The 25,956-nt window shown below is 36.7% G+C and overlaps 1 protein-coding gene across 5 annotated transcripts in view; it reads right to left on the bottom strand.

The window, feature by feature from the left end:
- Positions 1-25,956, bottom strand: part of LOC109455119 (uncharacterized) — a 103,250-nt gene that overhangs the window by 41,052 nt on the left and 36,242 nt on the right. For 3 of the 5 annotated variants that reach the window (XR_002138570.3, XR_002138573.3, XM_088789524.1), the window contains one exon: positions 7,048-7,200. The exons of 1 other annotated variant lie outside the window; for it this stretch is intronic. Coding sequence is in view for 2 of the 4 variants with exons in the window: in XM_088789524.1 (XP_088645650.1) it covers positions 7,163-7,200 (38 nt within the window). In the remaining 2 variants the exon portion in view is untranslated. Of the gene's footprint in view, positions 1-7,033; positions 7,201-25,956 lie in introns of all 5 variants that reach the window. One more of the 5 variants, XM_088789525.1, reaches the window with a different exon arrangement.

The raw sequence follows: 25,956 nt of genomic DNA, 5'->3' as shown, positions 1-25,956 counted from the left end.
TATACCATCTCTTTATATCTCAGCTTTCTAATTTGTAAAATGGGGATAATATAGGCACCGACCACATAGGGTTGTTGTGAAGATTAAATAAGTTAAAATATGTGAAGCACTTAAAACAATGCCTAACACATGATACACATTCAGAAATTTAGCTAATATTGCAAGAAGAGTTAATTCTTTTAAGTTTTAAATTACTTTCATACTGAGTATTATTTTTTTTAAAGTAAAGATTTTTGACCCTTCCAGTGTGTCTTCCCTACTTTTACATTTGCTTGACCCTCTTTTTCCTTGTCTAATACTCATTTTCTCTCATTTATAATCACACACAAAAGCACACAACCACATTTACAGGAAAAGCAGAGTTTCTGAACAACACCTTAAATTCTACATATCACGTTGGCCATGCTCTTTGTCTATTAAAAAATATATTTATTCACAAGCCTTTTCTGAGATATCTCATTTCTCAAAGGTAAAGCGATAGCCACCTAAAATGGAGGGTAATGAACAACTGAATGTGAATCTCTCAATTGTACTAGAGACTTACACCTTCAGCTGTGATAGAGTAATAGTACCAGTCTAGTCCTCCTGCTATGAATGAATATAGAACCGAAACACAAGTTTTCACACTTTAGACAATAATCCGAGAAACAATGTGATCCCTGAGAAAAGAAAAACATGATGTCAGCCCCATAATTGCCTTTCTTTTTCTTTCTTTCTTTCTTTCTTTCTTTCTTTCTTTCTTTCTTTCTTTCTTTCTTTCTTTCTTTCTTTCTCTTTCTCTTTCTTCCTTCCTTCCTTCCTTTATTCTTCTTTTTTTTTTTGGGTGATTTTTTACCTAGAAGTACATTCTATACTGTGGTGCATAAAGGGGTAGCTTAAGCAAAGCAGAATTATCTCACTGAGCTGATGGGGTAAAGATTGGAGTTCAGGGTTCCTTAGGTGCGTTGGCTACCAGAGAGAAAGAGGCTGCACAAACAAAGAGAGAGCTCCAGAAATATGAATAAAAGTATCCCTAAAACTTTTGAGACATAAAAGTCTCACTGAGCATTAAATTATTCATGCATAAGGAAAGACTCTAAGTCGTGGCAGAGAACAAGTACTGAGAAACAGTGAGCTGAACAAAGATCCCAGAGATTGCATAGGTCTTGGAGACACTGGAGATTTGACCAGCCAGAATAGAGAGGCTTCACTGTGCATACGGGAATTTAATTGCAAACTCAGAAAGGCAAAATCTTAGGAGTAGAGCTATTCCAGCTCTAGAATAAGCATTACTTTATTCTCTTCCTAAAATCTTTTAAAACAAGCCTCAAGAAGGTCAAGCTAATCTGTGAGCAAATTAACCATCTGACAGAACAAAATCAGGACTCTTCAAAGGAAGACAAATAAATCCAGTTTTGCAACAATGTAAAACCCACAATGTCCAGTATATGATGAAAAAAATCACTAGGTATATAAACAAACAGAAAAATATATCCTATAACCATGGGGGGAAGAAATAGTCAAAAGAAACAGATGCAGAGATAACACAGATGTTGGAATTAGTAAACAGGGACTTTAAAACATATCAAGAACTTAAAGCAAACTAGCCATAATAGGTGAACAGATGAGGAACCTCAGTGCAGAAATAGGAACTATAAAAAGTACAAAATGAATATTCCTTTCCCCCCTTCTTTCACCTCCCCCACCCCACTCCAATTCAAGCCGTTGTTTCTCAGTCTAGTTGTGTAGGACATAGCTCACGATGGTTGCTGGCCACTCATGCTGGCTGCCAGCCACTCAACGCCAACCTCCAGCTGCTCATGGCAGCCCAGCTCCAAAGAGAGCTGTTGTTCACAATCTTAGCTGTAGAGGGGCAGCTCACTGGCCCATATCGGAATCCAACTGGTGACCTCAGCGTTAAGAGCATGGCGCTCCAACCACCTGAGACACCCGGCCAGCCCCAAAATGAATATTCTAAAAGTAAACATTATTATATCTGAAATAAAAAAAAATTGTTGAGTGAGCTTAACAGCAGGTTGGACATTGCAGAAGAAGAAACCAAAGAACTTGAAGCACAGAAAGAAAAAAGACTGAAAAAATGAAGAGATCCCAGAGGCAATATAAAATGATCTAATACAGATGTAACCGGAGTCCCAGGAGGAGAGGAAAGAGACTGAGTCAGAAAAGGTATTTGAAGACTCAATGACCAACTTTCCCTCCACATTTGATAAAAAAATGTCAACCTAGGTATACCAGAAAATTAACAAACCTCAAGAAGCGAAGACAGAAACAAAACCACACCCAGACATATTGTACTCACATTGCTGAAGCCAAAGATAAATAGAAAAATCTCTAAAATAGCCAGACAATCACATAGTAGGGAAAAAAATTTTAAATATTGCCAACCTCTCATCACAAACAATGAAACACAGAATCCAATGGAATCACATTTTTAAAGTGCTGGAAGGAACAGAAGAAAAACTTGCCAATTGAAAATTCTATGTCCAGTGAAAATCTGTTTGAAAAAGTGAAGGGAAAATAATAACTTTTTTAGATAAAGAAAAGCTGAGCTAATTTACTAGTAGACCTGCACTATCAGAAGTGTTAAAGAAAGTCCTTCAGGCTGAAGGAAAATTGTATACACATAGGAGCAAAGAGCATAGTATATGTATGTAGACAAATATAAGAATTTTTGTTTATTAATTTCATAATTTCCTTAAAAGTAATTGTGTAAAAGTCTGGTTTATTTTATATGCAGAAATAAAATATATAAAATATCACATTGCAACATTCTTGCAATACATATGAAATGGCATCCTAATAATTCATGGGAGGCTATGCCAAGTTAAGAATGGAAATAATAATTCTTTGACCAACTAGAAAAAATGAAAACTAAATATATAGTTAAAAGCTAATAGAGGGGATAAAACAGTGAGAAAGAATTCTAAATTATTATAAAAGAAGGAGAACAAAAACAAAGACTGATGGGACATATCGAAAACAAATAACAAGATGGTAGGCTTAAATCCAACTGTATTAACAATTACGTTAAATATAAATTGATTATATACTCCAGTGAAAAGGCAGTTATTGTCACACTGGATAAGAAAGCAAGATCTAATTATATGCTAAAGAGTTTTACTTTAAACATAAACAAACAGATTAGTTAAAAGAAAGAAGAATGGGAAAAGATATAATGTATAAATACTAATCATAAAAAGCTGGAGCATGATATAATATTAGACAAGATTAATATCAGACAATAGAACAGAGATAAAAAATAATATTTCATAATGGTAACAATCTATTCATCAAGAAGAAATAATAATCCTAAATGAGTATGCACCTAATCACAGTATCTCAAAATACATGAAGCACAAACAAACAGAACTAAAGGGAGAATTAGACAAATCCACAATTATTGTTAAATTTGAATTCTCCTGTCTCAGTAATAGATAGGACAAGTAGACAAAAAATTAGTAAGAATATCATAAGATTGGAACAGTACTATCAACCAACTTAATCTAATTAACACTTACTGAACACTAAACCCAACAGGTTCAGAATACATTTTTTTTCAAGTGCCCAGGGAATGCCCACAAAGGTAGAACACATATGGAGACATAAAACAAGTTTCAAAAAATTTCACAGGATTAAAATCACATACAGTATGTTATCTGACCACAAAAGAATTATAAATCACCAGCAAAAAGAGATCTAAAATATCCCCAAATTTATTGAATTTGAAATAAATAATAATTTTTAAAATCACATATGAAAAGCTGTGGGATGCAGCTAAAGCAGTGTTTAGAGGGAAATTTAGAGCTTTTTTTTTTTTTTTTAACTTATATTAGAAGAGGGGAAAGATTTAAAATAAACAATGTAGGAAGCTAGAAAAAGAAGACAAAGTTAAAGCCAAAATACATAGAAATAAAAATAATAATAAAGATAAGAACAGAAATTAATAAAACAGGAAACATAAAATTAAGAAAATCAAATATTGGTTATTTCAGAAAGATCAATAAAATAAAGATATTCTTTGGTAGACTGTTCGAGGAAAAAAACAGAAAATACAAATTAACATTATACAAAATGAAAGACGGGCACCCCTATGGATCTTTCAAACATTAAAGGATAATAAAAGATTATTATGAACAATTTTATGACAATATATTTGAAAATTTAGTTGAAATAGAATTTGTGTCCTAGACACTGATATAAGAAGAAGTTGAAAACCCAAATAACCCTGTATCCTTTACCTACACGGGAAGAATTAAAAACTTTCCCCAAAGAAAATTCCAGGCTTAGATGATTTCACTGGTGAATTCTACCATTTAAATTCTACCAATCTTCTATAAATTTCTTCAGAAAATAGAGGAGGGAATTATGAAACTAGCATAACCCTGATAATAGCCAAGGACATTTCAAGAAAAGAAAATTATAACTAATAACTTCCTTGAATATAGACAAAAATATGTAACACAACTTTAGCAAACTAAATTCAACAATGTATGAAAATGACGGGTGGTTGGTTAGCTCAGTTGGTTAGGGCCAGGTGCTCTTAACAACAAGGTTGCCGGTTCAATCCCCACACGGGCCACTGCGAGCTGCGCCCTCCACAACTAGATTGAACCAACTACTTGACTTGGAGCTGATGAGTCCTGGAAAAACACACTTAAATAAATAAAAGTTTAAAAACAAAACAAAACAAACAAAAAAACAATATATGAAAATGATAATACACTGGGACTAAATAGAGCTAATTCTTGAGTGCAATATTGGTTTTATATTTGAAAATCAATGTAATTCCCTATATTTAAAAAATATAGGGGAACAGTCACATGATCATTTCAAGATATGCAGGAAAAGAACTTAGCAAAATTCAATGATCATTCATGGGGGAAAAAAACACACCAGTTTTAGTAAACCAGGAATGATGGGAACTTCCATAACCTGATAAAGAGCATTTATGAATAACCTACAACTAACTTCCCCCACCCTGCTAAATTCTGGGACAAGCAACAATGTCTGTTTTCACCATTTCTCAACACTGTATTGAATGTCCTAGTCAGGGCAAAAAGCGGGGGAAGAAACAAAAACCACAAAGTTTAAGACAAAAGAAGGGCAAACTTTTTATTCATGGACAACATCTATACTAGAAATAAGGGTCAGATCCAGTAATATTACTGACCGTGTTACCAGTCACCAAACCACATAACCATGTAGACAACTGTCAGGAAATCCCCCTCATAGTCTGGGCCTGACGTTTCACAAATCAGGCCAAAACAAGGGCAAAGAACACTGCTATGAAGGAATTGTTTTCCACAATGGAAAGAACCCTGGGCTAGCAGTACCCTTTGCTGAATTTGCCAGTAAGAAACTGTGACTTTGATCAGTCACTTCACCTCATCTTTGCCTCTATAATTTCATCTGTAAAATGGGAAAGTTAATCATTTCCAACCATAAGATTGCAATTTTGGTCCTGATTAGGCAAATATTTGTTCATGAAGCTTCTAGCCCTAGACAAAATTAGGGTAGCAGGAGCAATGCTCCATCATTCCCAGGGTCCTGAGAGTATAGAGAACCTAGCCTCCATGAGCTCTATCTCAAAAATATACCAAAGACACATCTGCTTCTCGCCGTCTCCCACTGTCATCTCTCACTTGAAATCGCTTTTTAATTGGTCTCCTTGTTTACATTTTTGCTTTTCTTCAATCCATCCTCCACCATCAGCCAAAGAGACATTTTTAAGACTAGGTCAGAGCACATCATTCTTCTGCTTAAAACCCTCCAATGGCTTTCTCATTGATCTTGGAATTAAACACTAATTCCTGACTGAGGAAAATAAGGCATAAAATGTGGCTCCTGGCTACTTTTCTAACTTGACCATTGAGCTTTTGTCTCGTCTTGCTTACTACCCTTCAGCTGCACTGGCCTGACTGTTCCTCCAGTATGCCAATCCTGTTTCTGCTTCATGGCCTTGATGTTTCCTGGGACATCTCCTGCCAGATCTGGACACGGCCGGCTCCTTCTCTTCACCCAGGTTTCAGAGAGGCCTCTCTCAACCATCCTATCTAAAAACTCTCCTTCACTTTAGCCATTTTCATTTTCTTCATTTTTCAATTCAATTGGTGATTTTCCTTACACATTATCTGCTGCCTTCACTAGACTTTATCTCTCTTGTTCACAGCTGTTTCCCTTTGTCTGGCACAGTGTCTTTCATACATTAGATGCTCAATAGACCTGTTTGAATGAATGAATGAATGAATGAGCTCCACCCCATCAGACTATATCTTGCTTGAGCTGCCACTGGACCAGCCTGTCTCTGGGTCAGCCCAGACCAAACCCAGACTTTTCCCAGTCTGCCTCTTAAAGCAACAAATGCAATGATATATGCACAATAATATATTTATTAAGCATCACCCAAGTACTCGTACTTGTTCTGTGGATGCAAAGGGTAAGATTCCTACCCAGCAGGACTCACAATCTAATGATGAAGATAGACCAAAAATAATAATAATTATTATTACAATATTATAACATTCTAATAATTATTAGAATAACAACCATAATTTTAATAGCTAAAATTTCATGAATACTTTCCAGTTTTCAAAGTACTTTCCCATGAATTATATAATTTGAAACCAAGAGAGTGGCCATCTTTTTCTATCATTATTTTCAACCAGGAAGGAGTCATTCAAAGAGAAGATGACAAAGGGACCCTGACATAGTGGAAGGAACATGGGGTTTGGAATTCTCTAGACTTACATTCATCACTTTAAAATATAATAATAATAATAATAATAATAATAATAACAACTTTTTATTAAGAACCTACTATGAGCCCAAGCAGGACTAAGTTAATCCATACAATTAACTCAGAGTCAGTATATAATGGGTGGCCTTGGGAAAGTAACCTAGCCTCTGTAAATCTCAGTTTCTTATTCCTAAAATGGTAAAAATTTACATAGTTGTCAGAGTTTGAAATAATATACAATGGGTAGTTGGTAAATGGGAAGAATTAAAAATATTAATTACAGTTTTTAATAGTTACCGGAAATCAGCTACCTTAGAGGAGCCTGTTGGCAACAAACACAAGTGGTGGTCACAGCCCAGGTGTCATTTGCTCCTGACCAGAGCTGTGTAGACCACTGCGGAGACTGGTATCCTTGCTAGGCCAGAGTCAGTGAGGCTTCATGCCCAATCTGGGAGTGGGCAGTTCTGAAGGATTAAAACAAAACAAGATAAAACCACTCACAACTCCATTAAACATAAATTTTATACAGTAAACTCTTAATTGTAATGCTTTATCCACTTGTAAAACAAATGACTGTTGCTGACATGCCACAAAACTGGCCCTAAGCAAGAACTCATGAACCAATCTGGAATTGGGGGAAGGGCAGGCTTCATAAAAGAAATGTCATTTGAGCTGGATCTGGAAGGATGGGTAATGAGATTACTCCCATGGGATGAGTAATACAAAAGCACAGGATAACACGAAATATTTGGTATCCCATCTACATATTTTTAAAGTAGATTTACCTTTCTAGTACTGTTTTCTATGTTGTAGCTATTGCTCTTTTTTTAAAAAAAAAAATAATATTAAAATAACTTGCACATTCCCTGAGCATGTCAATTAAAGATATCGAAGATTTTTCGGGAGTTATTTTGGGTGTCAGGAAGAAGACAAGCTGGATTCACGATCTGACATATTATAGATCAAATAGGCAGTCAGCACACAGATAACAGAAAAATCAAACGAGCTTTAGGAAGGACCAAATTTTAAAATTTTGGAACACTGGACTTCCCTAAAGAATTTTCAAGAAAATGTGCTCGTTGTCTGCCAAGGGGCAATCTCGGAAGTGCTAAAGGATGCCCACAGAAGGAAAAACACCACGTTCCTCTAGAAGACCTTATACATTCCCCAGGTATTATTTATCAATGAGTTACTAAGAGTGGGTGCTCACATCAGTGTATTCATGCAGGTTCATGGGCACATTCCACTGATGGATGTAGCAATGAGGGAAAAAATGCCACTTTTTGGTAGCATTAATTTAAAGATGCCCAAGAACAAACATTTCCAAAGATCTCCCCTGCTGCTCATGGTCCACCAAAAGCATCTCGTAATGTCTTATTTCCTGGAAAGGAAACCCTCTGTAATGAGCCCCTACCATATACTAGGACTATACGCGTATGTATACAACCATGACAACGAGGTCGGTATTATTATCTCCATTTACATGTGAGGAAACTGAGGCTCAGGTCACTCAGCCAGTAAGTGTCAAAGCCAGAATTTCAACCCACATCTTCTGTCTCCATTAGGCTTCCTCCTAAGTACCAGTATCTTCTAAGTACTTTCTAAGACAGGTTCTGAGCTGGTCACGTGAAACCAAGAATCGACGAGAAGTCAGAGACCGTATACTCTGTGGACTCCTGTCTGCTTACCATCCTGTCTTTAATCAAAACAATCATTAATCACCAATTATGTGCCAAACGTTGTGTTGGATACTGGGGAACTATAGATGCATAAACATACCCCTAGTTTCAAAGATTTCATCATGTAGTAAGGAACTCAGTTTTATGCTGGGTCTCTGTGATGCCAGATTATTTTTTTAATCCCTTCATATCGGAATCAACCTACCCAAATAATAATGGAACAACCCAAGTGGCTAAAAAGAGAAAAATACATTGAGAAAGGAATCCTTTAAGAAAAGGGATGGGAAAACTATATTCCAAATTTTTCTTTCTAGTAACAATTAGGAAACATGACCCTCATTTTATGCCTTGCTACTAGCCTTGCAGAAAGGAGCAGATGAAAACACAAACGATGCAACCATAGGTAATGGACTTAAACTTTCCAGATCTTGTTTTCCTTATGGGACTAATAATTCCAGTTCTGAGTCTCTCAGAGTTGCTAATAAGGACCATATCAAAATCCTGCTGATGGAAGCCATATGGCGCAACCATCTCATTTTATAAATGGGGAGATAGTTCAGGAGAGAGAAAGTGACTTGTTTAAACTGTCATTGCTCGTTAGTAGCAGATCTAGAATCAGAACACATGCCTCCTTGACAGGTTGGAGGTTGTCTTCCCTGACCAGGAATGCAGAATCTGTAGGCGGTTAAATATATCCTGAATTGTATTCATCATAGCTTACATGGTAAAAGCTTTCCCTGTGCTATAAAGGAGTTGCACATACATTATCTTTACTATTCTGAGATTCTAAACCTCAGCGGGCCCCTATGAGGCAGTAAGGGTAGATACCTTTATTCCCATTTTACTGATGAGGAGAGTGAGACTCCGAGGAATCATAAGATTTTCCCAACATCACACACAGCATGCAGCAGAGACAGAACGTAGATCCAGGTTTTTAACTCCAATCCATTACCCTCGTAACTCCTACACATTGAGTTTGGAGCAGGCAGAGAAAAGGAATAATACACAAAAACCAGCTCTTTGAGGCCTTCGAGAACAGCAGGACCTTACACACCCAGCTTCATTTGGAAATGAGATAGTCCTCAGTAGAGGGACTCTGTCAGTTAACTGAAGCAGACCCATTTATGCTGTGCCCTCATCCTCTTACCCACTTCCTTTAACTCTCATTTCAACTGCTTTTAATGCAAGGCCTTCCAAAGTGCTTCACTATTTGGAACAACTTTTCTGAAAAGCAATCTGGCAATGATTTAGTCTAAGAAATAATTAGGGATCTCTGTGAAGATTTAGCTACAAATATTTTCATTGCTGCATTACCTACAATAGCCAAAAATTTTTTTTAAGTTGAAAAATTTCCAACAACAAGGGATTGGTTAACTCTATCATGACACATGCATGTATTGTAGTTCTACTTAGCCATTTAAAATTATGTTGTAGTGAATAGATATTACATGAAAAACTGTTCTCAGTATATGAAGTGAAAAATGCACATATGAGACTGGTTTTGTAAAACAAACAAAACTATACACAAATGCACACATTAAGGTGCTATGTCTCAGTGGTAAGATTTGGGGGATTTTTTTTCTTCTTTTTCCTTAAGTGTACTTTCTAACTCTTTCCAAAGAAAATGCTACTTTTACTTTTCAAAAATGCATACATCATACAATTCAATTGCAAAAAAAACCAAAACAATTAAAAAATGGGCGGAGGACCTGAATAGACATTTTTCCAAAGAAGACCTACAGATACTCAACAGGTACATGAAAAAGTGCTCAACATCACTAATCATCAGGGAAACGAGAATCAGAACCACCATGAGCTATCACCTCACACCTGTTAGAATGGCTGTTATCAAAGAGACAAGAAATAAAAAGTGTTAGCAAGGATGTGGAGAAAAAAGAACCCTTGTGCGTTGTTGGTGGGAATGTAAATTGGTTCAGCTACTATGGAAAACAGTATGGAGCTTCCTCAAAAAATTAAAACTTGCCCTCCACAACTAAATTAAAACAACTACCTGACTTGGATCTGATGGGTCCTGGAAAAACACACTTTAAAAAAAAATAAAATAAAATAAACAAACAAAACAAAAAATTAAAACTTGAACTACCATATGATCCAGCAATTCCACTTCTGGGTATTTATCCAAAGGAAATGAAAACACTAACTTGACAAGATATCTGCACCCCCACATTCATTGTAGCATTATTTACAATAGCCAAGACATAGAAACAACCTAAGTGTCCATCAGTGAATGAATGGATGAAGATACATATACACACACACATACATACATGTATACTGGAATATTATTCAGCCATAAAAATGAAGCAAATCCTACCATTGTGACAATATGGATGGACCTTGAGGGCATTATGCTAACGAAATAAATCAGATAGAGAAAGACATACTATACGATCTCACTTATTTGTAGAATCTGAAAAAAAAAAGCAACTCACAGATAGAGGTGGGAGTTGGTAAGTAGGCAACGTGGATGAAGGTAGTTAAAAGATACAAACTTCCAGTTATAAAATAAATAAGTCCTGGGGATACAGAGCACAGTGACTATAGCTAATAATACTGTATAGTATATTTGAAAGTTGCTAAGAGAGTAGATCTTAAAAGTTCCCATCACAAGAAAAGAATTTGTAACTATGTGCAGTGATGAATGTTAACTATACTTCTTGTGGTGATCATTTCACAATATATGCATGTTATCGAATCATGTTGTACACCCGAAACCAATATAATGTTATAAGTCAATTATATCTCAATTTTTTAAAAAATACGCATCCCTTTCTCTCATCTTCAGAGGAACATCACTTCATTTTCCTGATGGTTCAGTCATTGGCATGAACCTATTACTGCCCAGACAGGAGCTAGGATGTACTGAAATGTGTAGGGCTGGTTTCCCCTCCATTAAACAATCTTGGACCACTGTGCCCTTTGAGTTCTGATGACTGTATTTGATAGTTTTTCTATCTACTATCTCCAAATCATCTCTTCCATCTTGTCACCATCAATGTCACCCCCCTCCCAACTTTGAGCTCACAGCTTGTCATCTGAAGTGGGTTGGGAAATTAGATCATCAAAATTTAGAATCATTTATAAAAGAAATGCATGTGAAAGTCATCGAGAAAGTATACAGTACTATACAAATATATAAGCTCCAATTATTATTTCATGATTTTTAATCTTATTTTATTTATGCATTATATTTATAGTATTGCACCGTTTCCTCATCTGTGAAGTACCTGCCTCATATAGTTGTGACAATCAAACGAGTTATTATTTGTAGGGCACTTAGACAAGTGTCTGGCACATATTAAATAATGAGTAAGACCTTGTTAAAGAAAATAAATTATTAGGGTAAAATTTTAAAAAGCGCTTAGGCTCTGAATCAAATCTTGAAGGGCTTTGACACGAGCAAAGTGTTTAAGCAATATGGAACGACCTCTGACCTCTATCTTCTCTTCTTGGAAGCTTTTCTGGTTTACTTCATGGTTCTCAGGCCTGTTATATCAGGTGGTGCTACACAGTGTACACATACACACATGCACACTCACACACACAGACACACACACGGCATATGCGCCAGCACACCCATTACCCTTCCTCTTCTGTCTCTTCTATGATCCCCTGTATTCTCATAGTCAAAAATTCACAAAAGGAAGAAATATGATTTAGATATGCTATCCTACCCAAAACATTTTTATAATGAAGCAAAATCAATACAATAACAAAGATATACAAGATATATACCGTATTTCCCTGAAAATAAGACCTAGCCAGACATCAGCTCCAATATGTCTTTTGGAGCAAAAATTAATGTAAGACCTGGTATTATATTATATTATATTATATTATATTATATTATACTATATTATATTACATTATATTATATCATATTATATTAGACCAGGTCTTATAGTAAAATAAGACTGAGTCTTACATTAATTTTTGCTCCAAAAGACGCCTTAGGTCTGATTGTCCAGCTAGGTCTTATTTTCAGGGAAACACGGTACTACGCACGGAACATACTCCTGCCTGAAATAAGCACTTTACATATATTAATTCATTTAACTTCCACAACCATCACCTGAAGGACAGACTACTGCGATTCCCTTTCTACAGACACAGAAAACAAGGCCTAGAAAAGCGAAATAACTTGCCCAAGATCATATAGCACTGTTCACACTGACTCCCAATGCAATGCTTGGAAGGCGTATGTTTTTTAAGTCATTCTATTGTTACGTGGGTGCCTGTAACTCCTTAGGAGAAGGAGCATGAATTGCTTGGTCTCAAATGAGAAGTCTTTGGTGATCCTGGTTTTACTTCCTCTCCCTTTTACATAGAGCACTGGCTATCCTAAGTTGGTTGAGGAATCACTGGGGACACAAGAAGCTTCTCCAGGGACCCCTGCCTAGCGCTGTGTACTTGGAGGCAAGAGTCCTGTGTTTGAGTGCTACCTTCTGATCCTTGGTTTCTGGGTGAACACAGTGATTTCATTTAAACTCTCCATGCATCAGGTTCCTTATTCAAAGTGGAGAGACAATTGAGTTTGTTGTGAGGGTCAAATGTACTAATGTTGGAGAAACTACCTTATAAAACCTAATGAACCTTATAGACAGGAGGTAGAATTATTATTTAATGAAAAAACATCCCCTCCTGATGAACCCATCTGTAATCTCACAGCGATGGTTGAGTCCACGTCCACGAACAGTGGCCTTGGCCATCTGAGTCTGGGCTGAGAACATCAGTGCTCAGAATCAGATTCCATCAGTCCGCAGCGAATTGTCCTCCATTCGCTGTCCGTCAAAACACCCAGTCTACAGAAATGTACTTGAATTGTAGCAATAATGGGTACCGTTAATTAAATAGAGACTCTGAGAAGTCCTTTTGTGAGATACCTAAAAATGGAATACGTCCTTCCACCTTGAATGCTTCAGAAATTGACCTGACCAGAGGCAGAGGCTTGGATGCAATGACTTACTAGGGTCTTTCCCACTTCCGTACTGCTATCACATTCTAGCATGAGAGTCCTTTGCTCAGGGTTGCCAAGCACCCTCATATAGATGCTCTGGGCTCCTTGTCCATTAGATTGGCTGTATTCAGAATACCAAAGACAACTCATCAAGACTGTCTGACTTTTGGGGTGTATTTTCAATCATACAGCCTCCAAAGAACACGTGTCTATTTTAATATACCTCAGAATGCAAGGGTCTGTGGCACTCAATTTCCCCAGGAAAGTCTATATATTACTTATGATAATAAATACATTTATATAGTGCTTTATACTCTCCAACATATGCTATTTGATTCAATTTCAGTACCACTATTGTGATACAAACAGGCAATTATTATGGTCTATATTTTACAAAAGACAAAACAGAGACAAAGAGGTTTAGCAAGCTGCCTGAAATAACGCAGCCAAAGCAGTAACTGAGCTGACGCCTGGATCCAGAGCGTTTCCTACCAGTCACTGAAAAAAAATTCACTTTCATTCCATGGACCACCTAAGACAGAAATGGGATGAGAGGGGGTAAGGAATTCCAGACCAGTGCTCACAAGGCTATCTACCCTTCCAGTTCCCTCAAATCCCTGGTACTTATCTCTAAGCTAGATCTGCTTTCTTGTAACAAGACATTCTGCCCATTCTGACCAGAGAAAACCTGGCCAAGTATGCCTCTTGCCCTACCTGGGAATCTCCCCTACACAGAAGTTCCCAACAGCAAATCCCAGAATCTTCTTGCAAAGACCATCCCTAGACGGAAGACCTAACTCTAGGAAACCCAAGTTTCCATCCTGCCTTAATGCTCATAGAATTAGCTCACTAAGGATGCAGAAGGGCAGTTGCAACTTGATTTCTGATAGACAGAAAATATAAAATGGCATTCCTGTGGAGTCCATCATAACTTCTAACACATTATTGACAAGTTTTCAATTTTAAACAATTTTCAAGTCACATTTAGGAGGTAGAAGGAAGGTCACAGAACTACATTCAAAATAGAAAGTTGAGATTCTTATTTCAGTGTGAGCTAGTACACATCCCAGATCCAGGGGCTTGCGCAATCATGACAAGAGACTAACTCATGGAAAAATCCAGTATTTGATGCAGGTAATGGATAAGTATGGAAACCTTATTTTTAACAATTTTTCCCATTTCGTGTGTCAGTTTTTTGACACCATTTTGTTAACAATAGTAGCTGGGGCCCTTAAAAAATAAAAGCACATTAAAAATCACAAAAACAAGCTAGAGTACACAATTTTCAGATAAGGCTACACTGACAAAATAGCAAAATTTCAACAACACTAACTCTAAATGAAATGAACCTTTACCCATATAAACCCATTAATGCTGTTTTAACATTGCCCTTCTTTACAAAATAAAGAATACCTAACTTAATTTAAGATTATTTGCCTCAGAAAATTTTGAGCATCACAAAATCCAACCAGTCTAGGGCAAAATAAATATCCATATAAAATAAATTCTCTATAATTTGAAAGAAGAAAAGAAATTATTCAATATTCATGACTGTGGTTTGTTTAAAAATAATAGACATGTATTTTTTTCATGTCTAGTGAATATTATAAGGTAAGATATATCTGGAAATTGATAAGAGAAATGAAAGATGTAGTTGAAATATTGCAATTCAAAATAAGCCTATGTTACATAATCATGAATTTTAAACACAAAAGCTCCATGTTATTTCATTTATTTCAAATATTTCTCAAACAGCATCACAATTTTTAAATGTTGGCCACCAAATTATCACGTTAGTAGATCAGTTATGTGTATTACTCTGTATTAACAGATTGTGTCTACATTTTAAGAAGCAAATTTGGATTAAATTCTTGTATCTCTTTACTACTGGGCTGAAAAATATTGGTTTGAATCTTTGAAGAATTTTTTTTATTAGAAATAACATATTTTAAAAAGTTTTGTATAAGCTTAAAGTGGCATAATTGGGGCATAGATTTTATGTGATTCAAAAAACAAAAACTGAAAACAAAATGCAACAAAATCAAAACCAAATAAGCTTTTGTTTTTAAGATTAAGTCATGGACTATCAAAATATAAATAATAATTATTCCAAATTTGTTTCTATAAGCCATCACTTTTAATATTCTTCTTCGAGCTGGCCAACAAATGTGTGCTTTAGGAATCCCAGCAGATTTATACATCGCCTTCTGTATCCGTTCTTCTACCAGGAATGAATTCCCCCCCCCAAATTAACATAATTCTTTTATGTTTTTAAAAAGAGAATAAAAGACATGCTACCTTAACAGGATAAGATGCTTGGAAACCACACATTAAAAAAAAATAAAATTAGAGCCTAAGTTTTAGTAGTAAGGTTAATAAAAATAAAATCACATTTGTATAGCATTTTTCACTCAAAAAAGATTTCAAAGTTCACCAAACTAAGATTTGCTTCACTCATTACTGATATGTGTTCATTCCCACAAACGAAATATGGAATCTGATTAATAGCAAATGTATACTTCAGATATTACTATCCTCCTGGACCAAGAAATTTAAAAAATATGTATCTTTAGGAGAAAAAATAAAGTGGATTGAAGCTGCACTCCTTAAATTGACCAGACTAGGATTTTGCCCATCTTGAAACTTTTCTGCGTCATTTTTTTGGTAGTAGAGCTAGGTGGGGACAATGCCGACCACAGTCGCACACCCAGACAAATCAGCTTCCTGGAGGCTTTGATGATGAAAATCTTGTCTTGGAAATGAAACAACCTATCCAGGGTTGCATCTGTCATCCTGACCCTACACGCGAGTCCTGGAACACAATGAACCTAAAGGCTAGTCCAGAGAGGAAATGATCTCTGCTTGATGGGGAAAAAAATTCAGACCCAGACTCACATCTCTACCTCGATCCATGTTCCCGTGCTTCTTCCCATCCATTTCACAAACCCACAATTACAACAATCAAAATAATACAACTGGATTACAAACACTAACTCAAATAGCCTAGAGTTATTCATATTTTCCAGTCCTTACCCAATGCCCTCAAATGGTGTTATGGGCCAAGAATATATGTATTCCCCCCAGATTCATATGCTGAAGCCCTAACCCCTAATGTGATGGTTTTAGGAGGCGGGGCCGTTGGGAGGTGATTCGGTTTCAATGAGGTCATGGGAGTAGAGCTTCATAATGGGGTTAGTGTCCTTATAAGAAGAGGAAAAGAGACCAGAGCTAGATATCTCCATGTACACACACTCAGAAAAGGCCATCGGGGCACACAGCAAGAAGGTGGCTGTCTATAAGCCAGGAAGCTGGCTCCCAGTAGGAACTAAATTTGCCAGGAGCTTGATTTTGGACTTCTAGCCTTCAGAACTGGGAGAAATAAATGTCTGCTACTGAAACCACCCAATCTGTGGTATTTTGTTATAGCAGCATGAGCTGATAAAGACAAACGGTACAAATGCATTTCAAAACAAAAACACCTAAGGCCTTTTATTCATTCATTAGCTTTGAACGAAGCATTCATTATTTATTGAACGAAAATGTACTGAGTGCTGCTGTGTGCCATGCGCTGCTGTAGGCACTGAGGATAGGAGGGTGTGGGGAAGTCAAATTCCTCCTCTCAGGGAGCTTACATTCTTCCTCAAGTTATTGTCTCCCAAGACCACACTGGAACATCCCACCAAATTAACTAGTTGTACAAAATGACAATAGTACAATGGCTTCACGCGGTACCTTGATTCTACAGATTCTTGTGTTTTTAAAGACATTACCTCCCACATCTAAGATGTTACCTCACAAAAATGAAAATGGGGCACTTGCTGGGAGGAAAATATGAACTTTGCATCTATACATCCTTCTATATTATTTAACTGGCTGCAATGAACATGTATTAATTTTGTAGCTAAATATAATTCCATGAAAGTTTGTTTCAATTGTACTATCAGCCCCTCAATATTCCTGAGGTACTGAAACAAGACAGATGAAAGTGAGTGAGGTCCAGAGAAAGACCCTGAGTTAAGAGGAAGGAAAGTATCTCACAGAAACCCCTCTCCCAATACCTAAAATGACAACAAAGTTGTCTAGTAGCAACTAACAAGGAAAGGTGCATAGCCAATACTCTCAGTAAGGCTTAAAAAGTGGCAGCTACAAAAAGGACATCAATTCTGGGGCAGAGTTGGCAGCAGAATGACAAGTCTTCTAACTGCATTCTGACTTCTCAAAAGCTCTGGTGATCAGTCCAGCCAATCAAGAGAATTCTCTTAAAATTCCCAACTTGGTGGGAAGCAAACTGAGGATATCTCTGTGTTTTTCTTCTTCACGAGCAAGTAGTGGAAACAGTTGCAAACAGCTGTCTGAGAGAAACAGAGGAAGTGGACAAGAAGGCTGCCTCTGGCAAAGTCAAGACTTCAGGGCTATGTCCTGAATGGGGCATGGATCTGAAGCCAGAGCTTATCTCTCCATCAAAAGGAGATCCATTCCCCACGCAAACCAGATCACGTGAACTCTGGTACAGACAACTAACAAAATTTCTGAAGGGAGAGCAGAGCCCCAGCTGTCTAACAAAGCCTGTCTTAGATGAGTCCTCCCTGCCCCCTTGTTCTCAGGCTATAGAAAAAAAGCGCATAGCTCTTAAAGGGTAGACCCTAAGGAAAAAACAAATGATACTGTCAGATGATAGTCAAGATATCAATACTATAATAGATAGAAAGTATAATATGGATAGACCTGCCAAAGAATGTTCAAGATAAAAAAGAAATAATATACAAATATCGGATCACATGTTATACACATGAAACTAACATAATGTTCTATGTCAATTATATCTCAATTAAAGAAAATAAAAGGAAGGGCACCAATGCAAGTATATACGAGACACACACACACACACACACACACACTCACCATGCAAAAGCCACACAAATAGCCAGCCTAGAAAATATAACTCAAGAAAGAAGAAAGATTCTTCACATGTGCTTTTACTAAAGAATAGCCTAGGGCCGCCCGGCGGCTCAGTTGGTTGGAGAGCTGTGCTCCTAACCCCAGGTCTCAGGTTTGATTCCCACATGGGCCAGTGAGCTGTGCCCTCTACAGCTAATATTGTGAACAACCACTCGACCTGGAGCTTGGCTGCCATGGGCAGCCGTGGGTGGCCAACAGACAGCCAGCAACCTACTGCTGGTGACTGACTGCAGCGCAAGGCTCATAATACCAACATGGGCCAGGGAGCTGTGTCCTATACAACTAGACTGAGAATAATGGCTTGAACAGGAGTTGGGGATGGGGGAGGGGAAAAGAAAAAAAAGAATAGCCTAATAAGAAGATGCGTTCATAAGATGATAAAACAACAGAACGAGGTGAAAAAAGAAATAGCAGATATAAGGAAACAAATGGATCCCAAAGGAACAGAATTAAAAATAATTAATAGATAAATAAATGTACCAAAGGACAGAACTGACACAGCTGAAAATAAATTATAGTTACAGAGTAAAGGATTGAAATAATCAAAGTATACATACATTAAAAAGCAAATCAGGGAGAAGCCAATAGACATGGAGGATAAAGATAATCAATAATAATAATGATAATAATAGTAAATATCTTTAAAGGAGCAAACTCAACAAATAAAGCAGGAAAAAGTATGAAAAGATCTAACACAAGAAAATACCCCTAAAAAACTAGCAACCTTTAAAATAGTGCTATTATGTGGCACACTGTTCTATGCACTTTAGATATACCAACTCCAACTATCCCAACAATTCTATGAGGTAGACATAATTACTTACATTTTACAGATAAAGAAATTGAGGCATAAAGAGATCAAGTAACTTGATATGGTCTTACAGTTAATAATATTCAGCCAGGTAGAACTATATATGTCTATTGAAAAGTACATACTGGGTTCTAGAAATTGAATGGAAAACTCACAACGCAAAAATACAGCATCAAGGATAAAAAAAGTTTTCAAATATTCAGTCAGATAATGTAAATCACTTACAATGGGAAATTATCATGCGGACAGCCTTCTCCACAATAATATTCAATGCCAAAAAGATAATTGAGAAATAACCACATAGTTCTTTAGAAATAAAGTGTGACCCAGAATAGTATGCTTATTCAAATATAAAGGCAACATATATAAAAGAATTCGTGAAACTCTAATGAGCTATTTCAGAAGAAAAAAAATGTTTACAATGAAATCCAGCCAATTAAACAATAAATCCAAATAAAGAACTCAAGAATGGAGAAGCTGGGGTAAAAGAATGTAATAAAAAGAACACATACTAGACAATAGCTATGAATTATGGCTATAGAACTAATACAAAACTTGATAATGTACAAATAATAATAATATAACTAAATGACAATAACAAAATAATGTAAATGATATAACAATAAAAATCAAAATAAGGGAGAAGGATGTGGGAGGAATAAAAAGAGTGCTTGCGTGGCAGGGAATAAATCAATACTGCCTAAAATGGAATATTTAGGGTAAAAAATAATGACTACAACCTGTTAAGCTACTTCATAGTCTCTTCTTAATGCTAGAAGGGATATTTTAAGAAATGATATTTCTTATGATGAAGAAATGTTTATTCGAAGTTTAGCAATCCTTCACTTTTTTTCTTCTTTCAATTTAAGTAAAATGAAATGTATTAATTCTGTTTAAAAGTAGCAGTATGATCTCATTTTGTACGTGAGTAATAATATCTGAGTGTCTGTCTTCATCCATCCATCCATTGTTCTATTTATACGAGCTTAGGAAATCTTTAAAATCACAAACTATTTTTTAAAAGCATAAACTACCTTTAAAATAAAAAACAACAAAGTGATTTTTATAGAGAGAAATAAAGTGATAATCATGGATTTAAGGACCTGGATGGGACTTTTAAAATCTCCTCCTCTGTTATATGGTAAAAGACAAGACAAAACAAAACAAAAACAGAAAAAGATTGAGTAGTAAGGTATACATAGTCTGTTGCGATCTAAGCCAGAGTTCATTCTATTCCCGTATTCTGATTTCCTATTATGAATTTAAGCAGTGCAGAAAAGCATCAAAAGGAAAGTTAAAAAAAAAAAATCACCCCAAGTCCTCCTATCTAGAAACAACCATCATTACCATTAGGTGAACCTCTTTGCAGGGAATTTTTACCCAAATATCCAGATAAAAGAATTAGCGGATGGATGGATAGTTGAGTCGATAGAAATAACATTATAAAAATAGAATGAGATTATATGTGTTGTTTACTAACAAAAAGATTCCATTTAATTCCTAAACCATGATATTGTCCAAAGTGATGTTAGAAACCAGACCCAGATTTTTAAACATCCGGTTTCAGGTCTATGCCTTGAGGTATACCTGCTTCTCTGGATACATACACTGGGGGGGTCCCGCCTCCCACACACAACCATACAGCCTACTCGCCTGGTGGTCCTACATCATTCCGAGGTCTGGCTGAGTCTTATCTGCACCCACAAAAAGTGTTTCCCTTGCCTGACTTGTCACATCCCCCTCTGACAAGGAAGGCATGAGGGGGACATCAGAGACATGAGACGCATGTATGAGAAAATGTTCAAAAGGAAAGGCAGTTAAAGCCAAGAGGACAAGAGGAGAGCTTAGGGATAACGACATGAGTACTAAGGCACAGAAGGGAAAAATAGGTGGGCACAGAGTTCAAGCAAACAGAGCGAGAAGGGAAGAAGAGAGCTGCAAGGTGGCATGAAATAAACGAAGGGTCCAAGGCCCACACAAAGACATTTTTCCAACTGGTATGGACTGGCATGAACAGAAACATGGGATGCAAGGGGAGCCAATCAGCTTCACTGAGATCAGGTTTAGAGGGGGAAAAAAACGGATCCTCTCCTAGAGGAAGCTGAAGCTTCCGCACCCTGGGGGAGGAGGCAGGGCCTCCTCTATGTGCAGTTCAAAAGGAGCATGCGTAAATGTCGCGGGAGGCTAGACACATAGGCACATAACATAACTCTGGGTAAAGACATTGGATATTCGCAGGCCATTCTTTTACCCAAGCCACAAGCCTTTTCCACCGTCAGAGGGACACTTCATCTCACACACACACACACACACACACACACACACACACACACACACACGGCAGGATGCCCAATTACTTGGCTGCTGCTTGGAGGGCACTGACTGGTACTGGGTACCCTGAGTTGTACAAGGGAACCTAACAAAGACCCACAGAACTCCTCAGACCACTAAGCTCCGTGATCCCATACATAGTGTCTCCCTAATCGAGTTTCTGTCAAGCATTGTCACAATATCTCGACTTCCTTTGACACAATACCAAAAAGGCAGGGGTCCTTCCAAATGACCAGAACTAATTTGAGCCACCTGCAGGATCCGTTTCCATTTTCTTGCTCTTCCAAACCACTCTCTAATACTATACCCAGAGATCAACTCCCTAGTCTAAAGCCTTGCATGGCTTTGTAATGCCTTCGAAATTTAGTACAAAGTCCTTTACTCGGTACTTAACTTTCTCTATGATCTGGCCCCTATCTTTGTAGTTTTCTTTTCCTCTTCATCATTCCAATCACCCAGTGCTCCAACGTATTTCCTGACATTTCCAGAATACACCATGCACCCCCCACTCCAGACCTTTATTGTGAAGCTCCCACAGCCAGGTATACCTTTATTCATTATCTTTCTATCAAAGTCCCACACATTTTACAAGGCACAGCTCACGTGCTCCCCGCCCCCACTGAACTCCCATCAGAATTAAGCAGCCCTTCCTTTCAGGGCCACATCGATTTGTTTTGACCTCTAGTTAGACTTATTTCATTTTCCCTTGTATTAGTTGCTGTTTAAATCTGTCTTGATTTAAATCTATCCTTATAGGTAGGAAGTGACTGAACATTTATTGAACATTTACTAGGGGCGCCAGTCACTTTCATAGACATCATCTAATTTATCCTTCTGTTGCTAACATGTAGCGGAGTGCTCACACATTTCAGGTGTTCATCAATGTTTGTTATGCTGCTCTATGAAAAGAAGGTGTTTGATTTCTGAACTTCAGATGGGAGGTCACTATGTCTCCTTTAGGGGACTTGAAAGAAGTGAGAAAGAATTCGACTGATCAACTCAGTTGGATGGCCTAGAAACAGGGTGACCAATATTTAGTCTTTGTTAAGTCTGTCTTAGAAAAATACCCTAGCCAAAAAAATAAATAAATAAATAAAAAGACACCATCTTTTTATCTGCTTGTTTTGCTTGCAGAAACTCAGCATCCCATCTATTCTGCAGAACTGGACCTCATCACGCTAGATGGTTTTAACGCTAGACCCGTCACTAATTGTCTGTGGACTTGAAGCAAAATGGAGCCCCTCGCACTGCCTTAGTTTTAACTTGTATATAATGAGGAGTTTGAGGGCTTTGGGCCACATGACCTCAACGGTCCCTATCAGTTCCATAAAATCCTAAGATTCTATGTTGAACGAACATAGAATTCTCTACAAAATGCCCTGGGAACTGGCTCATTCCTCAGGCCAACCTTCAAACATCAAAATATATGGAACATTATGTAAACAGGGCAATCTTCTCTCTCTCTCTCTCTCTCTCTCTCTCTCTCTCTCTCTCTCTCTCTCTCTTTCTCTCTCTCTCTCTCTCTCCATCTCTCTCCCTCTCTCTGTCTCTTTCTCTCTCTCCCTCCCTCCCTTCATGTGTGTATGCATGTGTTCTCTGAACGTTTTCTTTGTGTGTGCATTTGGGGGAGAGGTGGAAAGCTATCAATCCATGAAAGTATATTTTCAAGAAATTTTTAAATTTATTCAAATAAATACCTAAATAGTAAACACTTCAGTTGGATACTCTCCACTAGGCGTTACTGTTTTGTTGTTTTTGTTAATAGGATACTAATAAGAGTTAATTTTAAATACATTAGTCTCACAATTGAGGATTGCTTAAAAAATCCACAGACCAATAGAATTCAATGATCAACATCAACAAGTAAGTTCTTTTCATTTACGTCTAACATCTAACTAATCATCCAAAAGGATCTTCTGTTGGATAAATGAATAAATAAATCGACAGTGTTGCATCAGCTTCTGCAGGGGGGAGAGGAAGCATGTAACAACTGATTTTCGTCAGATAATCAATGAAAGCATATCACTCACTTCTTAATAACCAGTTGATCCGAATTCAACCACTGTTTTCAAAACCATCTATTAGACTGGACTAAACCTCCCCTCAGGCAAGTTTTGGTGAAAACACGAAACTTATATACAAAGTCTGTGCATATACAAATAGCAACATAAACCTGAGAACCTTCATCTTGATTTTGGTGGGGCCCATCACAGATCTCTCTCTTTCTCCAAGGACACACAGAGACCTCTGTCCCCTCTGCTGTCAAAGGAAACCAATACACACGGGGCTTCTACACTGCTAGGGTCAGGGTCAGACTCACACCTTTGTTTACATCAAATATTTACTTTGTGCATTTCTTATATTTCCACCAAGATTGTTTTACCCAAACCTGCACAATAGTGGGTCTCAAACGTAGAAATGCCATAATGGTCCCAATAAAAAGGCCCTCACTATATAAGGACTATTAGTTTGATATAAGTAAAAGGTATTTGCTCTGCAGGGAAAATACATCTTTAAAAAAATAAGAAAAAGGAAAGGAAAAAAAAGGGGGGGAGACCAAAAAAATTTGTTTTGATTGGGTACTCTTGGGGAGGGTGGGGGTAGTATGATGTGAAATTCTAAAGAAAAAGTAAATATCCAGAAAGAAAGGGGAAAAGACAAATAAGGACTGATGTGTATTCCACAGTAAAACACATTTTTAATGCAAACATGGGAGATGCAGAAGGGCTCTTTGTCAAACAGGGAATTTCCAGCTAAACACAGTCAGTTCCTTAGCTCTGAGAAAGCCAAATCAAACCAGTTTACAAGGAAGGGCACAGTTTTAGAGATCAGTGTTGTTCAATCAACACAATTTTAAAAAAAGAAAAGCAAATCAGTTAACAAAATTTTAAGCAAAAAAATTCAATAAAATATTTTTAAGACTCAAATTCCTCCTCCATTTTAGTATCCTTTTAAGAGCATTTTTTTCACTATATTGAATGCTTTCCTAAAAAAAAAATATTTATTTTCTTTCTTGAAGATTTATCCCAAAAGAACATTTCCCTCCAATTCTATATTTCCAATCTATTAATAAAATAAATTCAACCTTTTTGTTTGGTTTTGTATAAATTGCTAGCATTTTTTTTTTCCTGAAAGATCCTTTCCCAAAGTTGTATTTTATTTTTCATTCAGGATATTTCAAAATGATTACTACTTTTTCAAGGATTGTGTCATTATGGAGTAATTAACATTTTAAAAAGTTAACCATCTTTATGACTCAGAAAGCCCTTAATCCATTTATTAGGGTGAAGGATGAACTGACCTTTCCCCCTTTCAATCTTGATTCTAGTTTGAAAAAAAGAAATCTCTTTCACAGAATACTGATTTCTATATTTACCAAAATATGATGGCCAAATTTAACAGCAGTGAAGTTTTAAATAAGCTTGACATAGCAATTAAAAAAATAGTTCCTGTGTATAAAATTTAGGTTTATGTATCTGTGCTACTCTATGAAGAGAGTAGCACAGAGAATTTCATTTGGTATTTATACTGTGTTTAAACCTATCTCTAATAGTCCTCTAAATTTAATTTCCTATGGTCAGATTCTTTTCTTTCCCTTTTCTTTTTACATTTTACTTTTTCTTTCTCTAATTATCCTGGTATATTTTTCCTCATTAGCAATATTTTAATAACAAAATCATCAGTAAATAATGGCAATACAGCAACATTGAAGGTTATAATTATATTAGCTATGGCTTTCCTTCTAAGGATCTCAAGGTATCTTAAAAAGAGAAAATAAAATCAATGTTGTTTCTCTATTTCTGTTCACCGAATTTAGAAATTTGACAATGTACTTTATATATATATATATACATGATACTGATGCTAAACCATTCTAGATTGTTCCTTTCCTACATCATTGCTGGGATTTCCCCATATTCAAAGTTGGAGATTAAAACTGTATTTATTTAAAGATGTTTTGATTTAGCATTGTCAGACACTGATAACTCCACAGTTCCATAATCAGTCTTTTTAAGAAGGCAAAAAGGGCTCTAAGGTGTATTTCAGAGTTGAGGATAACTTACTTTAGAAAAAAACAGACTATCTTATGTCAAAAATAATGTCAATATTTAGCTTATACAGTAGACACCACTTTAATTCTAAATGAAACTTAGAGTAATTCATAGCTTCTAGTATACCAGTCAGCCTAAGCTAAGTGACTATGTTTTAACCTTAGGGTACCTTCAGATACAAATGGTTCTTCTACCTTCTAGGTGAGAAAGATGGGCTAGCATCTCTGCTTGTGATAGTGTATAATGTGTGTGTGTGTGCATACGCCTGCACAAACAAAACACCATAATGAAATCACCAACATATGGATGGATGTCAGGTATACAATTGCAGGGTTTTCATGACATCAGAGAGCTAATATGTTGGGATAAACTCCCTATATCTCTGTTTACCCTGTCCTCTCCGAGTCACT

This window comes from Rhinolophus sinicus, chromosome 14, assembly GCF_057876585.1.
Source record: "Rhinolophus sinicus isolate RSI-liver-muscle chromosome 14, RSI-T2T, whole genome shotgun sequence".
Lineage (NCBI taxonomy): Eukaryota > Metazoa > Chordata > Mammalia > Chiroptera > Rhinolophidae > Rhinolophus > Rhinolophus sinicus.
The sequence above is the reverse complement of the archived record's forward strand: the minus strand, read 5'-3'. Positions and strand labels throughout refer to the sequence as shown.